Consider the following 22050-nt stretch of genomic DNA (forward strand, 5'->3'; position numbering starts at 1 on the left):
TTCTCTCTAAAATACACTTTTGTAAAGTGGCAGGAGTCTTCCAGTGACTTGGACACTCTTATGGAAGGGCTCAGTAAAGAGTCATGACCTGTTCCTGGAGAAGCAATGGTTGGTTAAATTCAGGCACCATCAAACTTGATGAAATAGTAACTTCCACAAATTTGAATGAGTTCTACATTGGCCGTGTTGTAAATGATCTTGACACGAATGAAAATCTGCTTCAATTATGTCAAATTTATAGCAAGATGGAGCTAAAATTCAAGGTGTTCGTTTCATATCATGCGAGTTTCATTTCTCCTGCAGACATCTGTGCTCTACTGACTGATGGGTCAACTGTAACTTTCATCCTTTCCCCTGTTGTAGGTGGAATCATCACAAGAAGCCAATGCTGAAGTCATGAGAGAGATGACGAGAAAACTGTACAGTCAGTATGAGGAAAAACTGAGAGAAGAGGAGCAGAAACATAAAGCTGAGAAGGAAATTCTCCTAGTATGTATATTTGGTCTGTAAAAGTGGTGTTCAGTTTGGGTGTCATTTCTCAATCACCTAATAGTCCAGAGTGTGCATATGCTTCTTTCTTTGTGACTTGTCAAACCACCATTACACAGTTTTCAAAGCTATTGGGGTTTTAGGGCTGAGAAAAAAGTATATTCAAACGCAGCAGCAGTAATGATAATATAGGCTTCAAAATTTAAAATTAAGTATTTTGGCCTTTTTTTTTTTTTTTTAGCTTCTGATCCTCTTTAAAAAACAAACAAACAAACCACTTTTGTCCAATTTTAGTGATATTCTAGAAGAGGGAAGGAGGAAGGGTAAATTTCACTGGACATTAGTTAGACAGTAATTCTTCGTGTCTCCTTGTCTCATTCCACCCACAAGTAAAACCTTTTTTGAACAGTTTGTCATGTTCTTCTAACTGCTAAAGACAGATGATTGAGATTGAAGGTAGATTCCCTAGCCTGTTTCTATTCCTGTTGTTTTATGTGTGAGGAAAGTACACAGCTGAACAGGATAAAAGCTGTCAATTGGAATAGCGTAGTTTCTCATGATGTTTCTTCACTGCTATTCAGAAGGGAGAACAAATATGTAAGAAATGGTGTTTTTCTCACACTTTCATAATGATACTTTACAATACCTCTGTGCTTCAAAATGCCCCAGATCTTTTGCTCTATACACATTTGGGATCACAACTCTTCCAGACTTCTAGGTAAGTGAACAGCTTTGAGCTTTGCTTACAAACTGCTGTCTTGATGCTACAGCCTAAGAATGGTTTCATTTCTCATTAATGTACTGTATGTTGTTGTGACTGTAAATCTTCTTACATGAAGGAGGAAACCAACCGGCTTCTGAAGGCTATTGAGGAGTCAAATAAGAAGATGCAGATTACAGAAACAAGTATACAGGAGAAAGACCAGAGAATTGGTGAGCTGGATCGGTTGATTGAACGCATGGAAGAGGTATGAGAGTTAGTTGCTTGTCATATTCAAAGACAAGGGAGAAGTACCTGAAGGGAATGTTATTTATTTTTTAGTTGCCTGTTGCTCAGTACCATACTCAGTACCATACAAAAGTGATTTACCACTTCTGTTATTGCATCCATATAAATAAATGCACCTAGATTATCAAGCAGATACTGTGACTAAGTGATTCTTCTACTTTTTTGGTGGTCAGAGCTGCTTTATGTAGTAAACCATCATTTTAAAAAAACATTTTGTCTTCCTGCTGTGCACATGGTTTCCAAAGCCTAATGAATTAATCGTAAATGACCCAAAAGCTCATAGAAATTTTGTTGGTAGGGCTAATAAAATGTATTTTAGTAAGATATAGGCCTTGTTATTAAACTATTTATAGTTCTGATTGGAACTGTATCTCCAAATTTCTTCTCATTTGAATACAATGCTAATCTGAAGGCTTCAAACTAAAAGGTTCTGAATGTTCTTTGTGGATATGTAGCAGCCGCTTCATTTTTCCATGTAGACTTCTACCTCATTTTGATGTCTCAGAATATTTTGGGAAGGGAAGAAAAGATTGAGTAAAATGCTTTTCAATCTAAAATCTACCTTCTTTCTTTTCTGACAGTATTAAAAAAATATTTCTCCCCCTAGCTCAATAATCCCTACTAAAATGTAATTAAGAACTGTTTCTTCGATGATTGCCTTTTAAATCTCTGAAAGCAGAAATGCTTTGAGACTTTTATCTCTTGCTACACTGGCAGCACTACCGTAAAACTAGTTTCAGCAGTTTTGTATTGTTTCTTTTTATTTCCCACCCTTCCTTCTCTTCTATGGATTTTGCTCTGGGACAAAATTTACAGTAGTATTCAGATTATTATTATTCTAATGCATGATTATGTCTGTGAGTATCACAATACCTTTTCCTGCCTGGTATTTTTTTTTTCTCAATCACATCTGTTGGACCTTCTCAAATATCTGAAACTGAAAGCTGAAAGCTTTATATATCCTCTGTCTCCAGCAGTTACAGTGAAATTTCTTCTTCATTTTCTAGTATCATTCACTGAACTAAGAATGAATGTTACTGTTTAATCCTTAGACTGTATGGTGTCATGCTAAAAGGGATAAGAGCAGCACTTTTAAAAGTCTTCAGTACTCTAGGATGTACTTTGGTGTCTCCCATTTAATTAAATAGCAGACATTATCTTTAGAGATCTGGGTCTTTGTATCTAGAATAAAGAAACAGAGAATGTACTGAGAAATTCTAGTAAGTAAAGATAATATAATCTTGTGTTTTACAAGTGAAATGTTTTTTCATCTACTTCAGTATGGACTTTGATATAGTACATTTTTGCTACTGCTGAGGAATATATTTTTAATGGCCAGTCTTGTTGGCTTAACTGGTTAGTCTGATGTGCATTTATATTGAGCCTTTTTTGTCTAACGCTTACAAGTCTCATTAGTAGAATTAAAGATTACTCTGAGGAATCATGTCAGCTTAACAGGCCACTTCAGCAGCTCTGTTAACTTCATCTGGGCTGCAGCCTATCGCTTATAAGTATTATGCAATGAATAAAGGAATTGTAACACCGTTCTTACAGTACGGATGAGTTTGTTTTCTTTAGTTATTTAATTTGCTCTCATCTACTTGATATTTGCAGAGTAAAACTGAACGGCTCTGTTAAATTCCCATTAAACTGGATAGTAGATTCCTCTATTGATCTGTGTTCACTCAGTTCCCAAGTTCTCACAGATTTTTCACAAGCACTTTGTGGATGACTGAAAAAGGATGTTTTTGGAGGGAAGAAATAGAGGAGTAGCTTGTATCTCTGCCTTGAAATGAGAAATCTTTTTGGTAGGATAGCATGGAAAATAAGACAGTTATGTAGTTAAAGATAGTGATGATTCATTTCTTCATTCAAATATGTCAGTTTCAAGTATCACTGCACATCTTCAAATGGATGATTGATAAGTCTGGATAGCTGGAATTTGATTCTATTATTTAATTCTGTGGATATAGGCGATGAATGAATCCTCTGTAGCAGCTGTAAATTTGTTTAATTACTTTCTATTTTCATTTCACAAATGGTCTTTTGAATTGCAATGAAATATTATTCTCAGTGAAGTCTTTACATTTTGACATATGGAAAACTGAGGGAGGCTATTGCATTTCTTGTTTAGGAACGTCACCAGCTGCAAAAACAACTGGAACTAAATGAAATACAACTATCTGGAGCAAAATCTGAAAGCAACTCTGACAGTGAGAGGTGAGATATGTTTCGTCAATGAACAGTATTGCTAGATAATGTTAGAGGTTGGTTGGTTTGTTTTTGGACATCCGAATTTTATTTTCCTAACTTGAAATCTGCAGTTTAGGAGACATTGTCCATCTGATAAGTTCTTTGTTCAAATATAAAAAAAAATATGAAGAGGATTAATCACAAATCGCTTCCATACATTTGTCCTGAAAAGTTGTTTGCAAACATGCAGAATATGTGCAACATAACATATTTAATGGATTGCATTTTTCTTAAATCTGCATTGCCAAATTCATTGTAGTATAATGCTAACTACAAACACTTTGGTCATCACCTTCTAGACCATTTGATATGGTTCTAAAAGAAAATATATTCTGTATCAATATGAAGCTATAGGATAAAATCAGCTGTAGGATAAAAAAAGAAGTTTGTCTTTGATAATTTGAACTGATGAAGAGAGCAAGAGTTTTGCATCTGACTGCCAACTTGTCTTCTGTATAAAAGAAAAACAGTGAATATGTTTGACGTTTGGAGGAGCAGGTCTACAAATGTGGGGAACGTATGCACATGAACAAAATGAAGGTGTGGAAAAATCTGTCCTGTAGCATCACAGTGCAGAAATAGGTTGTGAAGTTATTTGAGGGAAGTGAGAGTGATGTTGTTGGCAGTGAGACCTCTGTGAATGGTTGTTCTGGAAAGCATGAGGCAAAGAAGGAAGAGCTAATGGCGTGGTGGCACCTGGGTGTGCTGCTTCTGCCCAAGGATGGCATGTGCATCCACTGCTACTTCTTTGAGACCAATGCAGCATCACAAATAGGCAAAAGAAAGTTTAATGCAAAGCCAGAATTACGGTTTCAAGAGAAATCTATCCAGCACCAAGGTAGCGTAACTACCATTGGAGTGAGAATTGTGTCTATTACTCTCAAATGTTTATATGACACTAGTAGAGTGGGTAAAAATGATTTATAAGCAGAGACTGAACAATCATACTTGATTACTATTGATATTTCTGGGGACCTAGAAACTCAGTTTTAAAGTTTTGAAGTTCTGGCATCCTATTCTTCTATATGATGCACAAACGCAAGAGGAAGTCTCTGCCCAGAGCACCTTATTGCCTAGTTGCACTGATCTGTGACCTTCTTATTGGTTTCAGGGAAATAATGGCTTTTCATGTCAGTCTGTTAAAACAACATTTTAAAATGTATAGATGTTCCACGCAACATAGAATATGGAGATGAAAAACTATTTCCTTCTTTCCTTTACCACTGTGTAAATGATACTCTTCCCACTTCAGTGAATCCTGCTCTGCCCACTCAGCATGAAAAGTTATGCTGCAGTAAAAAGGGTAAAGGAGAGACAGGAATTTGTGCAGTGCAGAGTGAGCAAGCATACGATAGCAATCTATGCAATGAGTCAGTGAATCTGTATTCACATGATGAGGTCTGTTCTGAAGTTCTCCACCTGAGGAATGTTATCTCTTCTGTTTCTCCATTACTTGTAGTACTTTAATTTAAAATCTTTTAATGAGGCAAGATGTGTGTTACAGTTGCAAAATGAAAACTGCGGCTCTGTGAGACCTTAACATGCATGACTAAAAAACTTGCAGTAATGCCTTGTTTTTTGAGTCCTTGTCCAAGTGCTGAGGTTACAGTTCCATAGAGTGCTGTTAACAGAAGCTTTTTATGGAGGGGAAACAGCATGCAATTCAGACATTCAATAGAATCATGTCATACAGTTTGCCATCTGCTGCTTTTCCTTAAAATGGTTGTTCTGTTTGCGACTTCAGCAGTTTCTTCTGCTGTGCACAGAGCAAGATTAAAAAATTCTTTTTGTGTTTGATTCCCCTCCTCCACTTCTCGAATCTGTCCTGAACCTAGCAGTACAGAAGCTTATTTTGCAAGCCACAAATTGCTCTTATTTATGAATTTTGAAAACTGTATATTCAGATAAAAATGCCTATAGTCTCTTAAATATTCCCTCCTGTTTCAGTTTTCGGTAGGAGTTCGAAGAATGTTGTATTTCTGTGCTAAATGGCTTTTAAGAAAAACAGAATCTCTATACAAGGCCATAGGTATAAACTAAAAACATCCGCAGCAACTCTTGCTGACTGTTGTTGACTTATTTCTACTCCAGTTAGCTTTCTGCTACTGTTGGCAACTATGCCAAATACTCGATTCACAGCTGCCCCGTAGTAGGAGAGCACTTAAAAGGACAGCTGCAGATGTGCTTCCTTGGATTCTATTTAGTTTATATTTCCAAAAGGTTTGCAGGTGATTGTAAGCCAGGATAAATGTGTCTTTCAGGTGATAAAGATCTAGTTGTCTAAATGCCTTTTACTTCAAGGAAAAACAGATGTCTCAAGAAGATGAGCTTTATTATTATGCTTAACTGTCAGCACTTTGGGCTATGAGTAAGTGTGCCAGAATGCCAGAGAAAGGTGAGTGAACTTGGGCGGAGACAGCTACTTAGACTACTACACTACCAGTAAGACGTAGTTTAGACAAATAAAATACACATCTGCCAGTGGAATTTGACTTGCCTACCTCTGTACGGATCTTCTTGATTTGTGGTGAGATTCTGGCAGTTTATTCTTGTTTTGCTTCTGCTGCATACCTTCTCACTTATACGTTTAACTCTTCCATCTTTTGCTAGGTCACAGCATTTGGAGGAGGTAGCAGCTAGCCTAAGGGAGAGAATAAAGCATCTGGATGATATGGTCCACTGCCAACAGAAGAAAGTTAAGCACATGGTTGAGGAGGTGAGAACCAGTAAAACAATTAGTACATTATCCAGAGAGCTGTGTTCTGTGCAGTTTCCTTATGCCACCTTACTTACAAACGCAGTGGAAGATGAGTTAAACATCTGGGACTAGTAAAGCAGAAGGGCACAGTAAAAGCAGTTTAACCCCATGCCTTTGGGTTATATACTTTAGGATGACTTTCTGGAACACTTTGTGTCAGTCCATGAACTAAACATACCATATATAACTTAATTTGAAGCATTCAGATCAGTTAAGGGTCTTCTTCCTATATGTGAGTAGAAGGCAGACAGACAGCAGTATTATGCTAAGCCTTGCTACTTCACAGAGTAGAGACGTTCATGAAATATCTTTTTTTTTTTTTCTGTCTTTGGATATCACATGTCTACCAAATCAAACGTTTGGCAACTATTCTAATCTAAGACATTCGCAATGTACTGTTAGAGGTTAGCTGATTAGACATGGAGTTTTTCTATTTTTATCAAGATGGTATTATGTATACCTCTATCTATATGATATTTGCTTATATTTGTCTTGGTCTGTGTGTTGGTTACAAGATTCTGATGGAGTTCTGATGTATGATCTGATGTGTGATACTAAGAGATCCTGTTTTACATCAAGTGAGTAGGAAAGAAGTGGGATGAAAAATCATATCTAGTTCAGCTTGCCAATTTTATTATTCTCAAGCATCACAGCAAGTGGTTATTTTACCACAATATTCTATGAAGGAAAATATCTCTAATAATCTAATTTATCTACTCAAAGCATTACTGGAACAATTACTATCCTGAAGTCTCAGGAAGCTAACCACCATATTATGAAGTTGTTTGTTTTTCTTGCAATTAAAAATACTAGAGAACTTGACACTTTGGGATATAGGTGGCAATCCAGATGATTCTATTAATACTGCATTACTTTTCTTCTAAGTATATTCTAAACTACTCCATGTAACCGGGCCTCTAGTGGGCTGTATTGGTATAGCAAATATTTTCAATTCCATTGTGTGTTTTGGCAAAAACATGTCTAAATCATGGGCCAATAATAGTTATATCATAAATGCCAGTTTTAATTGGTGAGTTTAGCATTTTGAATCATGTAACATGTATTTACTGGCATGTTCATCTACACAGAAAGCTCTTCAAGATCTTTTTTGTCATCCTGTTTAAAGAGCAGAATGTGAGACAACTAACTCACTACTCAGTCGCCAAATATATCTATTTTATCTGATGCCTGACTACCTGCTTTTCAAAATCAATTAAATGATCCTTTATTGTATGTAGTCACAGAGAATGTACTTTTTACTCTCTGTATTTCTTGTATGTTTTAATTTTTCTTTTAATATAGTTTACTTGAGAGCTGCATGAGTGCTTGCAATTGCATTGTGATTAGAGAACTAAGTAAAGATTTTTGTAGCAGATATTTGATCAGGTCAGATGGTGCCAAATTAGTGTTTTTAATTAGGTGGTGTCTGTGGTGTGTGTTTGTACTGCGTTTCAGTAAATATCTAGCATATTACTGGCATGCTGCTTTAATTAAAGGCTTAAAAATAGCTGCTATATCTGGGTGCAGAGAGTTGTAGTTGTCCACCACTGGGAAGATCAGCACTGCAGATGTGTGTGCACTTTGAAAAACAGAGCTTTTCATGCACGTAGTATTTTTTTATACTTTTGTATATACTTCTTAAAAGCCAGGATGTTGAAAGAGACAGTTATAAAATCTCTGCTATGTGAAACCTAGAAAATGTGTTCATCAGAGTACATTTGAACACATATCTTCTTGGCATTACATTTAATGAAATGCAGAGTGCAGTGGCTACCGAGGTCCAGAAAAATGTCACACAGATCTGCCATGTATCTTGTTATTGAAATACTTTCGTGGCTGGTATCTATAAAATAAGGTTTATAACTATCAATAACTTGTATTTACATAATATAATTGAGAGATAACAACCTAAGAGCTGGGAAAGCATACTTTCTGAAACACTTCATTTTTTTTGATGCATAAGAGCAGACTGAGCACAGGCTAACTCGCTAACCCAGAATAGAAATGGAAAGAAAGAAAATTGTCAAAATTATCAGCAGTACTTTTCTTAGAAGCTGAAAAAAAGGAGATTATGAACCAGGCAAGAAAAATGTGTAAGTACTTGCTTGACTGCAGGATGAGCACATCACTTAGTAATCAGTTCTACAGTATTCATCTTGGTATATTCAGGTCTAGCTCTGAAGTGTAGATGGGGATTTATTCTTTCAGTGTAAACCACAACAGATTTGTGCTGTTAGCATCTTAAATTTAGACAAAGTGCAGCTACAGAAAGGAATACCATTTCAAAGGGATGCTGAGCAAACAAAATATGCTGCTTTGAATTCATACAGAGAAATGTCAGAATTGAAGAAGTACTGAGACAAATCTGATGGCTGAGAAATCACAAAATAGATTGCTATTCAGTCCTTTTTTAGGTAGAGATGATGGACCAAGTGCAATTGATAAAAGGGAGGCTTTCTGTAAAAGAAGAGCAAGAAGTCTGAGAGAGAGTGGAAAAAAGCTTTAATAGTGGAGTTTTTAGATGCAACAGGCAGCTCTAACCCCTTCATTGCTCTTCTTATGGCATTTATATAAGGTATTAGAAATTTGTGGTCAGTCCTAATCTCAGCGTGCAGGAAAGGAGACACTGACAGAAAAGCATTAGTTGAATACTCTTTTCTTTCGTAGCTACTACAAGTCTTCATTTCTAAAGAAGCCGTCATGCTAGTAGTGAATGCAGTAGTTATGCAACCTGCCTTTAGTGGAACTGAGCCCAGGCAGAGAACAGTCATGGTTCAGTGTACTTATGCTCCTCAGCCAAGAAATCATTTGCTTCTGATTTTTCTCTCTGAAAATAAATCCTTCCATCTCAGGCATTAAGAGAAACCTCTTCAATTTGACCTAGACAAACTAGTCATAAATTAAGCAGGAGCATGGAAAACGACTTTGAGAAGAAAATAGAAGATGAAGAGAGGAAAAAAAAAAAAGCAACAAAAACACAAAACTAAGATCACTCACACACCTGTTTTTCAGCCTCATAGAGATCCTCTGCTGTGAGAACCAAGATGAAAGCCCATTAGAGCAAGAGTTGATCTGAAAGTTACCCAGCATTGGCTTTGAAGCCTGATGTGCTCATTGGACAGACTGCAGAAGATTTAAGGCTGATGGGTTTTTCCCCGTGTTGAACTTGTTTGTTAAATAAATGTTTGTTCCCAGCTTAGTGCAGATTTTAGGTGGAATGCTGGCAGCTGAAAGGGCAGAAATCCAGCCCCTATCTCTTCCTTTTTGAAATTATGGCTGAGCAGAGAGAGGCTTTCAAAGACAACCCAAGAAAAAGGCAGTTCTACCAGAGGCAGAACTTGCAGGGAGAGTCTCAGTACAGAAGTTGGAAGGATGCACACTTCAAACCATTCTGCTAAGGAGTCTTCAGTGCAGAGACTATTCTGGACAGGCAGATACAGGCACAAGGGACACTATGGGAAAACAAGGGAAGGTGCAACCACAATGTTTTTTTAAGGGCATTGTTTTTTAAGGTTTTTTAAGAAATAGTTCAGGGAGAGGTGAAAGCTTGCTCTTTTCAGTTATCCATTCTACATGGTCAGTTTTTCCAATCTGTGCCAGTGTAGGAAATAGGAAGCAGTTTAGTTTAAGATAATAAAGCTAAAAATCTTCAAATTAAATGCAAAATTTAAATAAGCAACAAAAGCATTTATTGACACTATCTCCATTTCAAACCTGGTGAGATTAGATCTTTTCATTTGATATCTGTGCAAATGAAACTGAAATGGATTGCAGTTTCATGCCACAGAAAACTTACTTTATGTGTAATATTATTACATAGTTAAGAAGAGTAGAGGGGAGAAAATAAATATTTAGATTTGTAGGCAATGTGAATGGATTGATGCAAATATAGGGAGCTGTTCTGAAGGGGACTGAAAAGAGAGAAGGATATTTGATTCCATGGCACAAAATTATCTACGGAACTCAGATTTCACACGGAATTCCCTAACTACTGAATTGAACTGTCTCTAGGTGATGGCCCATGAGCTGTTCTCCAGCTTTAGTCTCAGATTCGTTGGATAATAAAAGGTGACCAAACACCAGAGGGAAGCCGTATCCTGTTCTGTTGCAGAAGATACTTGCATGAAAGGACAAAGTACTAGTGAGTGAGTGATGTTTTATGTTGCACAAATGGAGAATAAAGAAGAAATTTTCCCACTAAAGACTTAATAACCAGCTGAAAACTTCTCTATCAAGAGCTCCAGACAAACTGAAAAATAGCCAACTTCAATATGGAAGCACAGTTTTAATTTTAGGTCACGTAAAGGAAGACACACAGAAGTATGAGAAGATGGAATTATCAGCCACAGACGGATGCCAGATTATTATTAACCAAAATCTGCTTTATATAGTACATATATCAAAACCAAAACAACAAAGAGAAAAAGAAAAAAGAAAAAAGACACAAGAGCAAATGCAGAAAGAAAGCCACCTTAAGAGCCTGGAAGAAGAAGATATATGGCAGAATATATATAATACTGCCCTTCCTGCCCTGCTTTGTTCATGAGTTTGGCACATCTCAGTGGACTTGAGCAATGCAATACGTTGCTTGCCTACTGGCAAAAGAAGAAGCACAACTGTGGTTTGGTGGGAGTGTTTATATCTGCATGCTACCAGTGCTTTCAGTTAGAAACTGCTTTGCCAAATCATTAATTAGGAGACTTAAGCACTACTGAAGTAGTTCCTAAATAGTTGGGTTGAAGTGTTAGACAAGATGTGGATGTTTATAGTCCTTTAGAACATGTTGGTCCTGTGGGCCTACTTCAGCAGTAGATGCACATCAAAGACTGCTATGATGTTTTCATACAGCTGACTAGTTTAGACAATGCAATAATTCCTATCAATCAGTTGCTACTTCTTTATATAAAATAGGAGCTTTAAAATCACAAGAGGTGTTGAGGGGTCACACAGCATAACTAAGGAGGATTTTTTTTTAAAAAAGGTGCTCATTCCTATTTGCTGTATCACATTCCCTGAACAAAATTTGAAGACTAGGCTGATAAATACTAGTTAAGTTCCAGCAAAATTTTGGAGTCTTGAGTAAAATCTTGCTTTCCTTGTACAGCAGCTGTCTTTGAGAGTTCAGGCTGCTGTTTCAGTGTCTTGTCTGTCTTGTTTTATGTAATGTAATATGTGTTTGTCCTGTACTTAGTTATATTTATGACCAGTGTGTTAATGTCTCTGTATCAGTGTTATAAGGAAAATACACTATACTTGAATAATATCTAACACTTAACTGTAATAGCACTGTCATGTTCTGAGAAATATTTGAAATTGATTGGCAGTATGAAGTGGTAAGTGTTGAATTTACCTAACAGCTGCATCTGTTCTAATTCAATAATTCAATAAGGCATATTTCAAGCCTCTAGTACTGTGAGTAAGTATGCAGAATAAAATCAGGTTTGCTATTTCAGACTTTATCAATGTTCTGTGACTGAACACTTGAATTCTCTCTTTCAGTACTTTATCTCTTAGTTGCTTTGTAATGCTCTTGATTTCCTTTCTAATAACACTGCTTACTTCTCCAGAATTTCCTTTTAAGTCTCATGAATCTCCTCTTGACTGTTCTTAGTTGTTCTACCCATGAAATTTTCCATCTTTACTGAAGTTGATTGATGGAGCAAGAGAAATTCAGATGTGCTGTTCATTCCAGAAAGTATTTACACTGCCCTTTCTGTAGCATGACAAATTCATCTGGTATTTGAGGAGATATATAGTGACAAACCTGTTCTATAGTGAGAAATAATTACATCTTCATTGATACGGCGGACAAGAATTGAATTTTCTGGGAGGTACTGTAAGAAAAGGTTACTGTCTGGAATCTGGGGGAGTTTGAGCAATGTGACCTTGAGGTTTTAGAAGAAGGAGAATATACAGAGGTTGTAACAGCAGTAGGACTATAATAAAGAGTGGGGGGAGTTTGGAGAAAAAGTGCTATGGTGATATTTCTCAGCTATTAGATAAATTCAGCAACATTCACATTGCCCATGGGGTCTTAATGTGCTGATTCACATCACTGTAAGTTGCACTGGGTATGTGTAATGTGAGCTGTATACCTAACACAATCTGCATGGATTTTTATGGATCTGGCCATGACTGAGAGAGATCAGGTGCCCTTCTTTCCTGTGCCAAGTTTGGGAGAATTGAAATGGGGTTGGCAAAGGTATTGCTGAAAAGCACATGGAGCCACTCAGTCCTTAGAAGACCAGGTAAGTTACAATACTGTCATTTGGGCCTTGTTGCTGTTCCCTTCCCAATTTCTGGAATAGTCAGCAGTCACCCAACATGAAAAGGAAAGGCAAGAGCAATAAATGCAGTTGAGTAGGTTTGCTAAGAGGGAATGAAGAGAAAGATCAAAGGTTGATGGCGTATCCCAGGATTGCTAAATTCGTAATTATACTGTTAGGACAGTTGTCTCCAAAGGAATGGTTGAGTCATTAATACAAACTATGTTGTTAAGGAAATTTTGTTTAATTGCTTACTGTGAATGTGAAGAAATACTGGTGGAGAATTGGAGGGAAAAGAATGGCTAGTGAATCTTGCAGTGCAAGGCAAGGAAGAACAGTGCTAGGGAACAGTCTGGGCAGTAGACAAGAATGGAAGGAGAGACACTGAAGGATATACTTCTGTAGTGCTTGTAGAAAATGATGGCGAAATCTGAGAGGGTAGTTTTGTAAAATCCAGATTTGGGATCAAGTTGCTGAATTGGCAGGGAGCTGAAATGCTAAAGTCTGCAGACACAGCAAGGATGAGGTGGGTTATAGGCTTTGGGTGTTGCTCATAGAAAACATAGGAAGATCTTGGTGATATTTTTGGACTGGAGTCAGTCCAGCAATGAGTCAGTCCAAGGAAGTTCAGTCTTTGACTTGTACTAACTTTGTTTCTAATGCTAGACTGCCCTGGCCACCACTTGGGCCCTTAGTTCAATACTGTGTTTGAACTATCCTGCTTCTCCTTTCCTTGTCTTTACTTTATGTTCAACGAAAAGTCAGAATCTATTGCTCTGTCCTCTGTTAGTTTTTCTCTCACTTGGGCCCTTAGTTCAATATTGTGTTTGAACTATCCTGCTTCTCCTTTCCTTGTCCTTACCCTACGTTCAACGAAAAGTCAAAATCTATTGCTCTGTCCTCTGTTAGTTTTTCTCTCACTCCTTGGATCAAAGACCTTCTCAAGACTTGGTTTTGTGCAATATACATTAATGGTGCTGTAAGCATTATTATCTTAAGTTTATTTTACTATAAATAACATCTTTTTAATGGAAAACAAAACAAAATACCATTAGGTATTAAGTCATTAATATTATTTTTGAAGAACTTTTACCCAATATCATCATTTTGAGCCACTGCTCCTCTTACATTCCTCTCTAGAAGGAAACTATCGCTCTTTTACTTTATGCAATGTGTCTAATTTAAATTAACTGAATATGGACTTTATTTAATACAGTAATATGATAATATAAACCTTATAAGTATATAAACTATAAATATAAAACTTATTCCTGCTTTTCTGTAAGTGAATGTCCACCTTGAAGTGTAATCTAATCTGGTTTATTCACTCTTGGTCATCCCTATGCTAATGACAGGACACAATGTGTGCTCTTATTTTTATTCAGTAAATAAACTTTTATAGTAAACTACTCTGGTGGGATGTGTCATCCACATCAAGTCTGTGGGTAGGCTTAATGGTGCATCAAAAATTTGTTGGGAGTTGTTTTAGCCCTTGGTCAGCAGTAGCGCTGAGACAACTAGTGCTGGGGGCAGCAGTGTGCCTATATGTAAAAGGGGTGCCCTGCAGTGTTCTTGCCTGCATTCCTTCTGCAGTGGCCTCACAGAGTCACTCTGCTGCATCTGGGGAGGAGGCTGAATTACTGTTGTTTTCCTGGCCCTGAAAGAGCCCCTCCAATTTTATCAACTGCTGAATTTATTCCCATGAGATATGTTTGATTTGTACAGCTGTCTTGGACTGATTTCACAATGCTGTAAAGATCCACCAAAAGGTTTTATATAAACTACTTAATTTAGAGCCTTATCGTATCTGCAATCTACATAGTCTTATCACTCCATTCTGTTTTACTGCTAGAATATGTTTGTGTGTGATAATGTAGCACAATGTTGGCTCTCCTTAATATGTTAGAAAGAGAAGGCATATTTTAAAATTCTTTAGAACGCCAAAATACATTGATGTAGTGGGTTCTGACTGATGTTGTATAAATACATCAAAAGGAGGCAGGGAGTTCTGTTGCCAATTCTGCCACTCCTCAGAGGATTTTCACCAAAAGAAGAGTAAAAGCAGTAGCACACCTGCAAAACAACAACATGTCTTTTTGGAGTTGGGGTTTGTGTTTGGGAAGAGGAGGAAGCAATTTAACAGTCTTCCTCTAAAAGCAGAATGGGCTGTATTACATTCAAAAGGAAGAACTGGACAAAACCCTCCTCTGATCCCATAGCTGCACTTGGCTTCAGTCAACTTTGCGTTGTATTGATTACTGGTGTTAAAATTATCTACTTCTTGTGTAGTAGAATAAAATATTAATGGAGAAGATCCACTTAAAAATTCTAAAAGAACCGTTTGTCTTTTTTCAAGTGGAATTTACTGGTAAGTCTGAAGCTGTTCACCAAGTGACTTAATTTAGTCATAGTACTAAACAAAATTGTAATTAATTATGAAGATCAGAATGAGATACCATCGTGCCACTCTGAAATTCTGAATATGCTACAAGCTTTGGATTTCTGTGATCAGAAGACCGAAATAGTAATACCTGTAGATGCCATAGATGATTTTTGCATGCACTTCAAAGAAAAGAAATTGAATATCTGATTTTGGGAAAGATAGAAAGATGGATGATGACAGCACTCAGATATTCTGCGACTTCAGCTGAACGCACATACTTCATCACACTTACATTTTACCTTTTTCCAGTAATAACTGATAACTGTGTCAAGGATTACTGGGAATTAGAAAGACAGAAGTAAAGTTGATTTGGTGATTTTATAACTTTGGATTAAATGATGCATCTGTTTTGCTTTTTCTCTTTTTGTTGCACTGTATAGATTTTTGGGAGGGAGGGTGAAAGTGCTACTCTGAGTAGTACTGAGAGTTTTAAGTAATGTACTTTTGAGTGTTTTATAATTCTTTTTTTTTAGCAGGATGAGAATATTTCTACTAATCATTGTTTCCAGATGCACTCAAAAGTTTTACACTGGTGGATTTTGGAAGGTCTTTTTTAATGTGCTTTCACAAAATTTAAAAAAAAAGTTATTGATTGGTGAGAGTACGTAGAGAATCTGGCCTAGCATTTGGAAATGGTCAAACTGTGTTGTGTATCAATGTAACATTGTAACTGCCAGGTAAGAAAAAAAACCCAAAAAACTATTATGAGCTTTGCTTTATTTCAACTTGGCTATCCCATAAAAGATTTCGTTTTGGTAAAATTCACCGAGTTTTTATTAAAAATGCCTTTTACTTTTTCCCTTAAGTTTGGGAAACTCGTAACCAAACAATAACTTAACAAAATAAAGCAAACTTATTTTCCAGGAGGTTTTATAAAAAATGAATGCCTATTCTTTATTATGCATGGATCTTTTAATTCTTGTCATGCAAGGAGACCAACTTTGGGCTCGGGGTTTGGGATTGTTATGAAACCCAGGGCATACCCCATTTCTTTGGCCTTACCTGCCTGCTCTGGTAGCAAGGACAGATTCAATGTGGAAGATCTTATTGTGCCACACACTGATTAGCAAAAATCCCAGAATATACTCTGGTCATCTTTTCTTCCCTAAAGAGCTGCACTAAGATGCAATAGCTTTGGTGCAGCTAATTTTAATTTCAATGAGCATTTGTAAATAACTGCTTTCCTTTCCCTAGGTATAAAATGCAAATGCACTTTTTTTTTTTCCAGTGAGTCTAGTATGCCAGAAAAGAACTGAACGAATAAGACCTTCAAGAAACTATCAGATATGCGCCATATTTTGGGTTTAGTTAAAATTGTTTAGAGCAAAGGCCATTAAATCAGAGATGGATTTTTCCCAAGTTTGCTTTGTTACATGACAGTGTTTGAGTTTACATTTTGTTTCCAGCTAAATGCAGGTAAAATTCATGTTGGTATATATGTATGATATTTATACAAACAAACAATATTAATAAATATGTAATAAAATCAAATATCTTTTCTTCCTGCAGTATCAAGTCTTCTTCCTCCTTTTCCCAACCCCATTAGACCAAATATCTTTATTTTTCTTCGCAGATTGAAATGCTAAGAAAGAAAGTCAAAGAAAAGGAATTATTTATAATACAGCTTTTAGAAAAGATTTCTTTCTTAGAATGTGAGGTAAGGCATTATATAATTGTGATTGTTTTCTGAAATCCAATAAAATTGGATCTGGTGTCACCTGATGCTGCTTAAATGCATGTTTACTTCTCATATTTGCTGTTCTTCAGTAAACAAAAGTTTGCTGAAATTAAACACCTGTCACAAGATGAATGTTTGTAATATAAAGTCTGGATACTTCATTATAGAGACAAAGTTTGTGTTGTTTCTCAGCTTCCTGGGGCTGAGAGGGAAGTAGGTTCCAGTAAGCAGCAGGAGATAACAAGAAGAATGGGTATTAGGTAGCCTGGGGTTTTGGTGGTTATGAGGGCCACTGTATTTCCACACCCATGCTCCAGGTGATGTCTTTATCTACCCAATGAGTGGGAATAGATGTACAATTTCATGTTAGCTTTGTTATCATACAATTTTATAAGTGTCATAAGTTCTTAAAACAGAAGCTGCTGAAAAAAGATGGTTGATTTAATTTATTGTATTCCCCAGAAATAAGGAGTGTTTATTTTCTCAGTGAATACTTTTACATTATTTATTATGGAGAAAAGCCAGATTGGAATTTTATTTTCTCATTTAATTGACATAGCTAATTAACATAGCTAAAATAAACTTGTGTTGAAAATGTTTTCCAGAATAAAGAATTACAAGATAAATTGGACTATTTAATGGAAAATCAACCAAAGACCCATGTAGAAACCAGAGATGCTGGTGTAGGATGTGATCTTCCATATAGGTATTTCAATTTTCTTGTTCATAGCAAACTTCTTCACAATGTCCCTTATCAGCACTATGTTGGTACACTGTTAGAGTGGATTGCTGAGTTCTGCAAAACATTCCTAATTTTCAAAGAGCACCTGGTAGATACAAGATGTAATGTACTTCAATGACTCGAGCAGTTTTAGATGCGAATTTATTACAGACCCTTGGTGCTTAGTTGCAGTAATGTGAACAGCTAGAAGTGAAGATATCTGACTTTGTGAAATGTGGAAAATATTGATGAATTGTGTCTGCCAGCACCACAGCAGGAGACAACGATCAGCATGGCCCTGAGCCTGTTCAGTGCTGGCTTCATGAATGCTTTATTGTTTATATTCCACAAGATGCATCAGTGACCACTTTAAAGGGGAGGTAACGCCAACAGTAGCAGTCTAGAACTGCAGAAGTTTTTGGAACTGTCCTAGCACTAAGTGGACTACTGCCAAGTAAACAGCACAGATTATCACTTGCACACTGGGATGCCTTTCTCTGTTCTCTGACAATGGGTGAAGTTTAGGCCTCCCTTCTCCACCTTCCCTTCCTTAATTCCAAACACTGCAGTAGGGTTGCACTGAGACCTGGTAGCAATGCTATCAACTTTGGCTTGAATCTCTCCCCAAGAAAATCACCACAAGGAAGGGCAAAACAGTAAGGTAAGGAGGATCACTGTATATTACTTTAACTACCAGCAGGTAAACTAGTTCATCTCAACTGCCCTGCAAATTGAATTATTTTGTTCGATGTAAATTAGCATATAAAATCAGAAAGCTGCAATGCACGCTAAAATTTTCCTTTCTAGTTTAAAAATACACTCATGTCAGTGTTCTGCCTAAAGCATATTGTAATGGCTCTGAAATGTCACAGACTGTTGTTTTTCAACCAGGACACCAACATCTTTGTTGTCCCCTCTGGGTCCCTCTTTCACATAACCATAGCCCCAGTCATCTGATGCTTTTCCTAGTTTTTATATTTATCTTTGACCTCTATACTGTTTAGATTCTATGGTATTATACTTCACAGTTAATTGTGTCCTTACATTTGATTTTGCGGTCTCTAGGATCTTTAGGTTAAGCAGCTGTATTGCTGGATATTCCAATATGAGCTCCAGTTGATACTTGCATGGCATGTTTTTTATCAAATAGTATTTGCAGCATTATATAAAATAAATATGGTACCAAACACTTTGAATAGTTTAATTTTAGCCTATCAATAACAAGGCACAGGTTTACTGCAGTGTCACTTTCAGCCCAGTTGTCTGATGCTGTGACGTTAACCCTGCAATTTTTCTTGTATCCTCAACAGTACAAATAATGATAACGGAAGATCTCCTGAAAGCACAAGGCCAGTGAGGACATACACCCCATTCAAGAGAGTGTTGGAATATAGCACAAAGAACAGTACTTCTTGAGCATCCAAGTCAATGTGCTTTCTAAATACAAACAAGTATTTTGCGCCTTTGCAGCTTGATTAGATAAATTTTTATCAAGTCATAGAGAAGAACAGCAGCATGGACTCTTGCTAAATTTATCCTGAAAGCAGCTTTTTAGTAGCTTCCTATCTGAAGTTACTACTGATATTAACTGTGAGGGAGATAGGCAAGAAGCGGGATGAACGAAACAGCAGTCTATATTGCTTCTTTAGAAGCTGTCTAGTGCAATGTGTCATTTCAAATACCTACAAGGAAGGGGTTGTATAGCTGTACAGATTTTCTTCAAATGTGTTCTAATTTCATTTGTACGATGAATCTCTATTTTGTTTTCAATACTACCAGAAACAGAATCTAAAACTACCTTGGCAGGGGGCATTAATCTCAAAGCTCCTCCTTTGTGTACAGAGTGTGAGAGCTGTTCATGCGTACCATAGAGACCGGCAGTGACTTAGGGCTCCATTCACACAGAACAAGTTGACTAGGAACAAGCATTCTCTTGCTGGGAGGGAGAAATGCAACTGGGATGTTCTCAGGAAATTCCCTCTACGCATGCAGATGAATGTTGTGTTTGTCACTCAAAATATTAAGCGATATAGCAGCTTTATGATGGATTTTGCTTTATTGGTTGAGTATGTGGTTTGTACTTCCTAGTCACAGAGCACAGTGACCATTGGTGATACACTCACTAGTGACGGGGTAGGAAAATCCCCGTTGCTTTTTAAAAATTGCTTTTGCATTACAGGAAGGAATTCTCACTGGACAGCATTTTGCCTTCAGTAACCTTCTGCAGTTCCTGCCATTCCCACATCAATAACTATCCTGAATGATTATTTTGATTTTGAGTATGCTTTCATTCCCTACAAACACTTAAAATCTTATCCCCAACTTCAGAGTACCAGCAGAATGACTGCATCTAACAACTGAATTTATTTATATAGTCTTAGTTTTTACATTTTATTTTCATCTCCCAGTTTTATTGAAATAAGTTTAGTTTAGTATTTTCTTGTAGTCCTTTTGCCATCAATGTGGCAAGTTTTTTTCTATTACAGCAACTGCTGTAGAAAACAAACAAGTGTTTTGTGTAATTCCCATATTGAATATGAACCCCAGGAGGTGTTCATCTTGCCGCAGGGCTGCATAAAATGATTGCTTTTATCTCCAGTCTAATGCAAGTTTTTAAATTCACTACTCTCTGTTCAATTAATATACTCAAAATTGTATTTAAAATAATAATATTTAACTCATAATCCCAATCTTATTTCTGCATTCTTTCATGGTTTTCTTAACTTGCTAGAAATCTTTGTTTATTCTGTAACTGTGCTGTTTAGCTACTAAGTAAAGAAGTCTGTACTGGAGCATGGAGTGGAGGATGTCTTGATGCAGTACAAGTACCTCACAGAAACGTAAATTGCTTGGTGTAATTAAAGCAAAAGCAAAATAAAACGGGAAACTCTAACTTCTCCAGCTTTTATGCTTGGATCATCATCCATCTGCATGTAAGCTATTTTTTTTTTCTTTATGACCTGGTCAACTCTTGAGAACTTAGAATGGTCATTCTTCCTAAAAAGTCAGATGCAGTCTTGTGGATTATTTTATGTGTAGAATTCAAGAAATACTGCAGTCAAAGCCACTGACAAAAACGTAATCTATCTACTGTTGAGGTAAGCCTGTAATCCTTATTGGACTAAAAGTCACATACATTAACAGTTGCTCAGTATTACTTTTAAAAAGAAAAATTCAAAGTTTTACCAAGTTAACTTAATAGCTCTAAATGGGAACTCATGTTTAGTATGCATGTGATGGAGTGAATAATTACTCCTAGATATCAAAAGGGGAACAAAAATAGCTATTGCCTTAGTGAATAGAAATTATAACACACATTTACTTGAGTTGCTTCTCCCAGAGCAGAAGGAAAGGGCTTGAAAGGGAGGTCCCTGAGAATTAAGAATTCTACTCCCTTTAAAAGGTCCTCAGGCAAAGCACCTCATTGTACAAGGCAGAGGAATACCAAATACTGGAATATCAAAGATGAGAAACCAGCTGACAGGTGCAGAAGCTGTAGCCTCAACCCCACATAGAGTGTTCTTGATTGAAGTTTTCATGATTGAGTGTGTTTGGGAGATCGAGTTCCCAAATAACAGTTAATTTGATCAATACCTAATTAATTAGGTTGTGTACAATGAAGATCTTGAAGTGGAACTTTAAATACAAAAACATTTTAAATGGAAGTGTTTACTGATGAGCACAAAAGATGATAGGTAATGGCCCAACCGGTATTTCAGGCACAATGTTTGTATGTGTGTAATCATATCTCCCTCTAGTGGCTCATAGCAGCAAAAATTATTAGCTGTTATTTGGACAATGTGGTTTGAAGAGAAAAATACTGAAGACTATGCCCAAATGGCCATGCTAATATCCATTATGGATGCAGCCTCAGTTCATTATCAGCCTGTTACCATTTTATGTGCCCAAACAATCTGGTTTCAGGATTGTATTTATGAACTGTGATTAGTGAGTTATGTTCAAAAACAGATTAACTGATGAAGGTTTTATTTATAGATAAGAGGAAATGCAAGTTGTTGTGATAGAAAGACATCAATCATAAAGTGCAATTAAGTAAAAATACTTCATTGATCTGTCTGGCTTGAGCCAGAGTTCAGAAAACAGAGTCTCATAGCTAAATGCTCTGGCTTTAGAAGTGGAGAGCAGGGTGAAATATCAGAAGGTTTTGATTCAGACTTCAAAAGGAACTTCATTCTGCTTCTAACATATTTCTGAGAATATCTCTGAAAATACTTCAGCTTTGAGACTTGCAAAATGGTGATCACCTGCTCAAAACTGCACCCAGACTGCAGAAATATTTCCCGCACAAATTTTCCATGTAAACTCTATTTATGCTGTATTGTATTTTGATATTCAGTGCGTTGGATGACCATTGATTGAACTATTGGTCTAAATTCGGTAGCTGTGAAGAGCAGGAGAGGAACAGTATTTGT

General features: G+C 36.7%; 1 protein-coding gene across 1 annotated transcript in view; it reads left to right on the forward strand.

Annotated features, from left to right (window-relative positions):
- Positions 1–19033, forward strand: part of MYZAP (myocardial zonula adherens protein) — a gene marked incomplete at its 3' end in the record, with an annotated part of 41060 nt that extends 22027 nt beyond the window's left edge. Inside the window, exons 7-13 of the mRNA XM_079540729.1 lie at positions 364–489; positions 1329–1457; positions 3633–3718; positions 6362–6467; positions 16792–16875; positions 17502–17602; positions 18928–19033. Coding sequence (XP_079396855.1) covers positions 364–489; positions 1329–1457; positions 3633–3718; positions 6362–6467; positions 16792–16875; positions 17502–17602; positions 18928–19033 — 738 coding nt within the window. The remainder of the gene's footprint in view (positions 1–363; positions 490–1328; positions 1458–3632; positions 3719–6361; positions 6468–16791; positions 16876–17501; positions 17603–18927) is intronic.
- Positions 19034–22050: the final 3017 nt, after the last annotated feature.

The sequence above is a fragment of the Tetrao urogallus genome (assembly GCF_951394365.1).
Source record: "Tetrao urogallus genome assembly, chromosome: 11".
NCBI lineage: Eukaryota > Metazoa > Chordata > Aves > Galliformes > Phasianidae > Tetrao > Tetrao urogallus.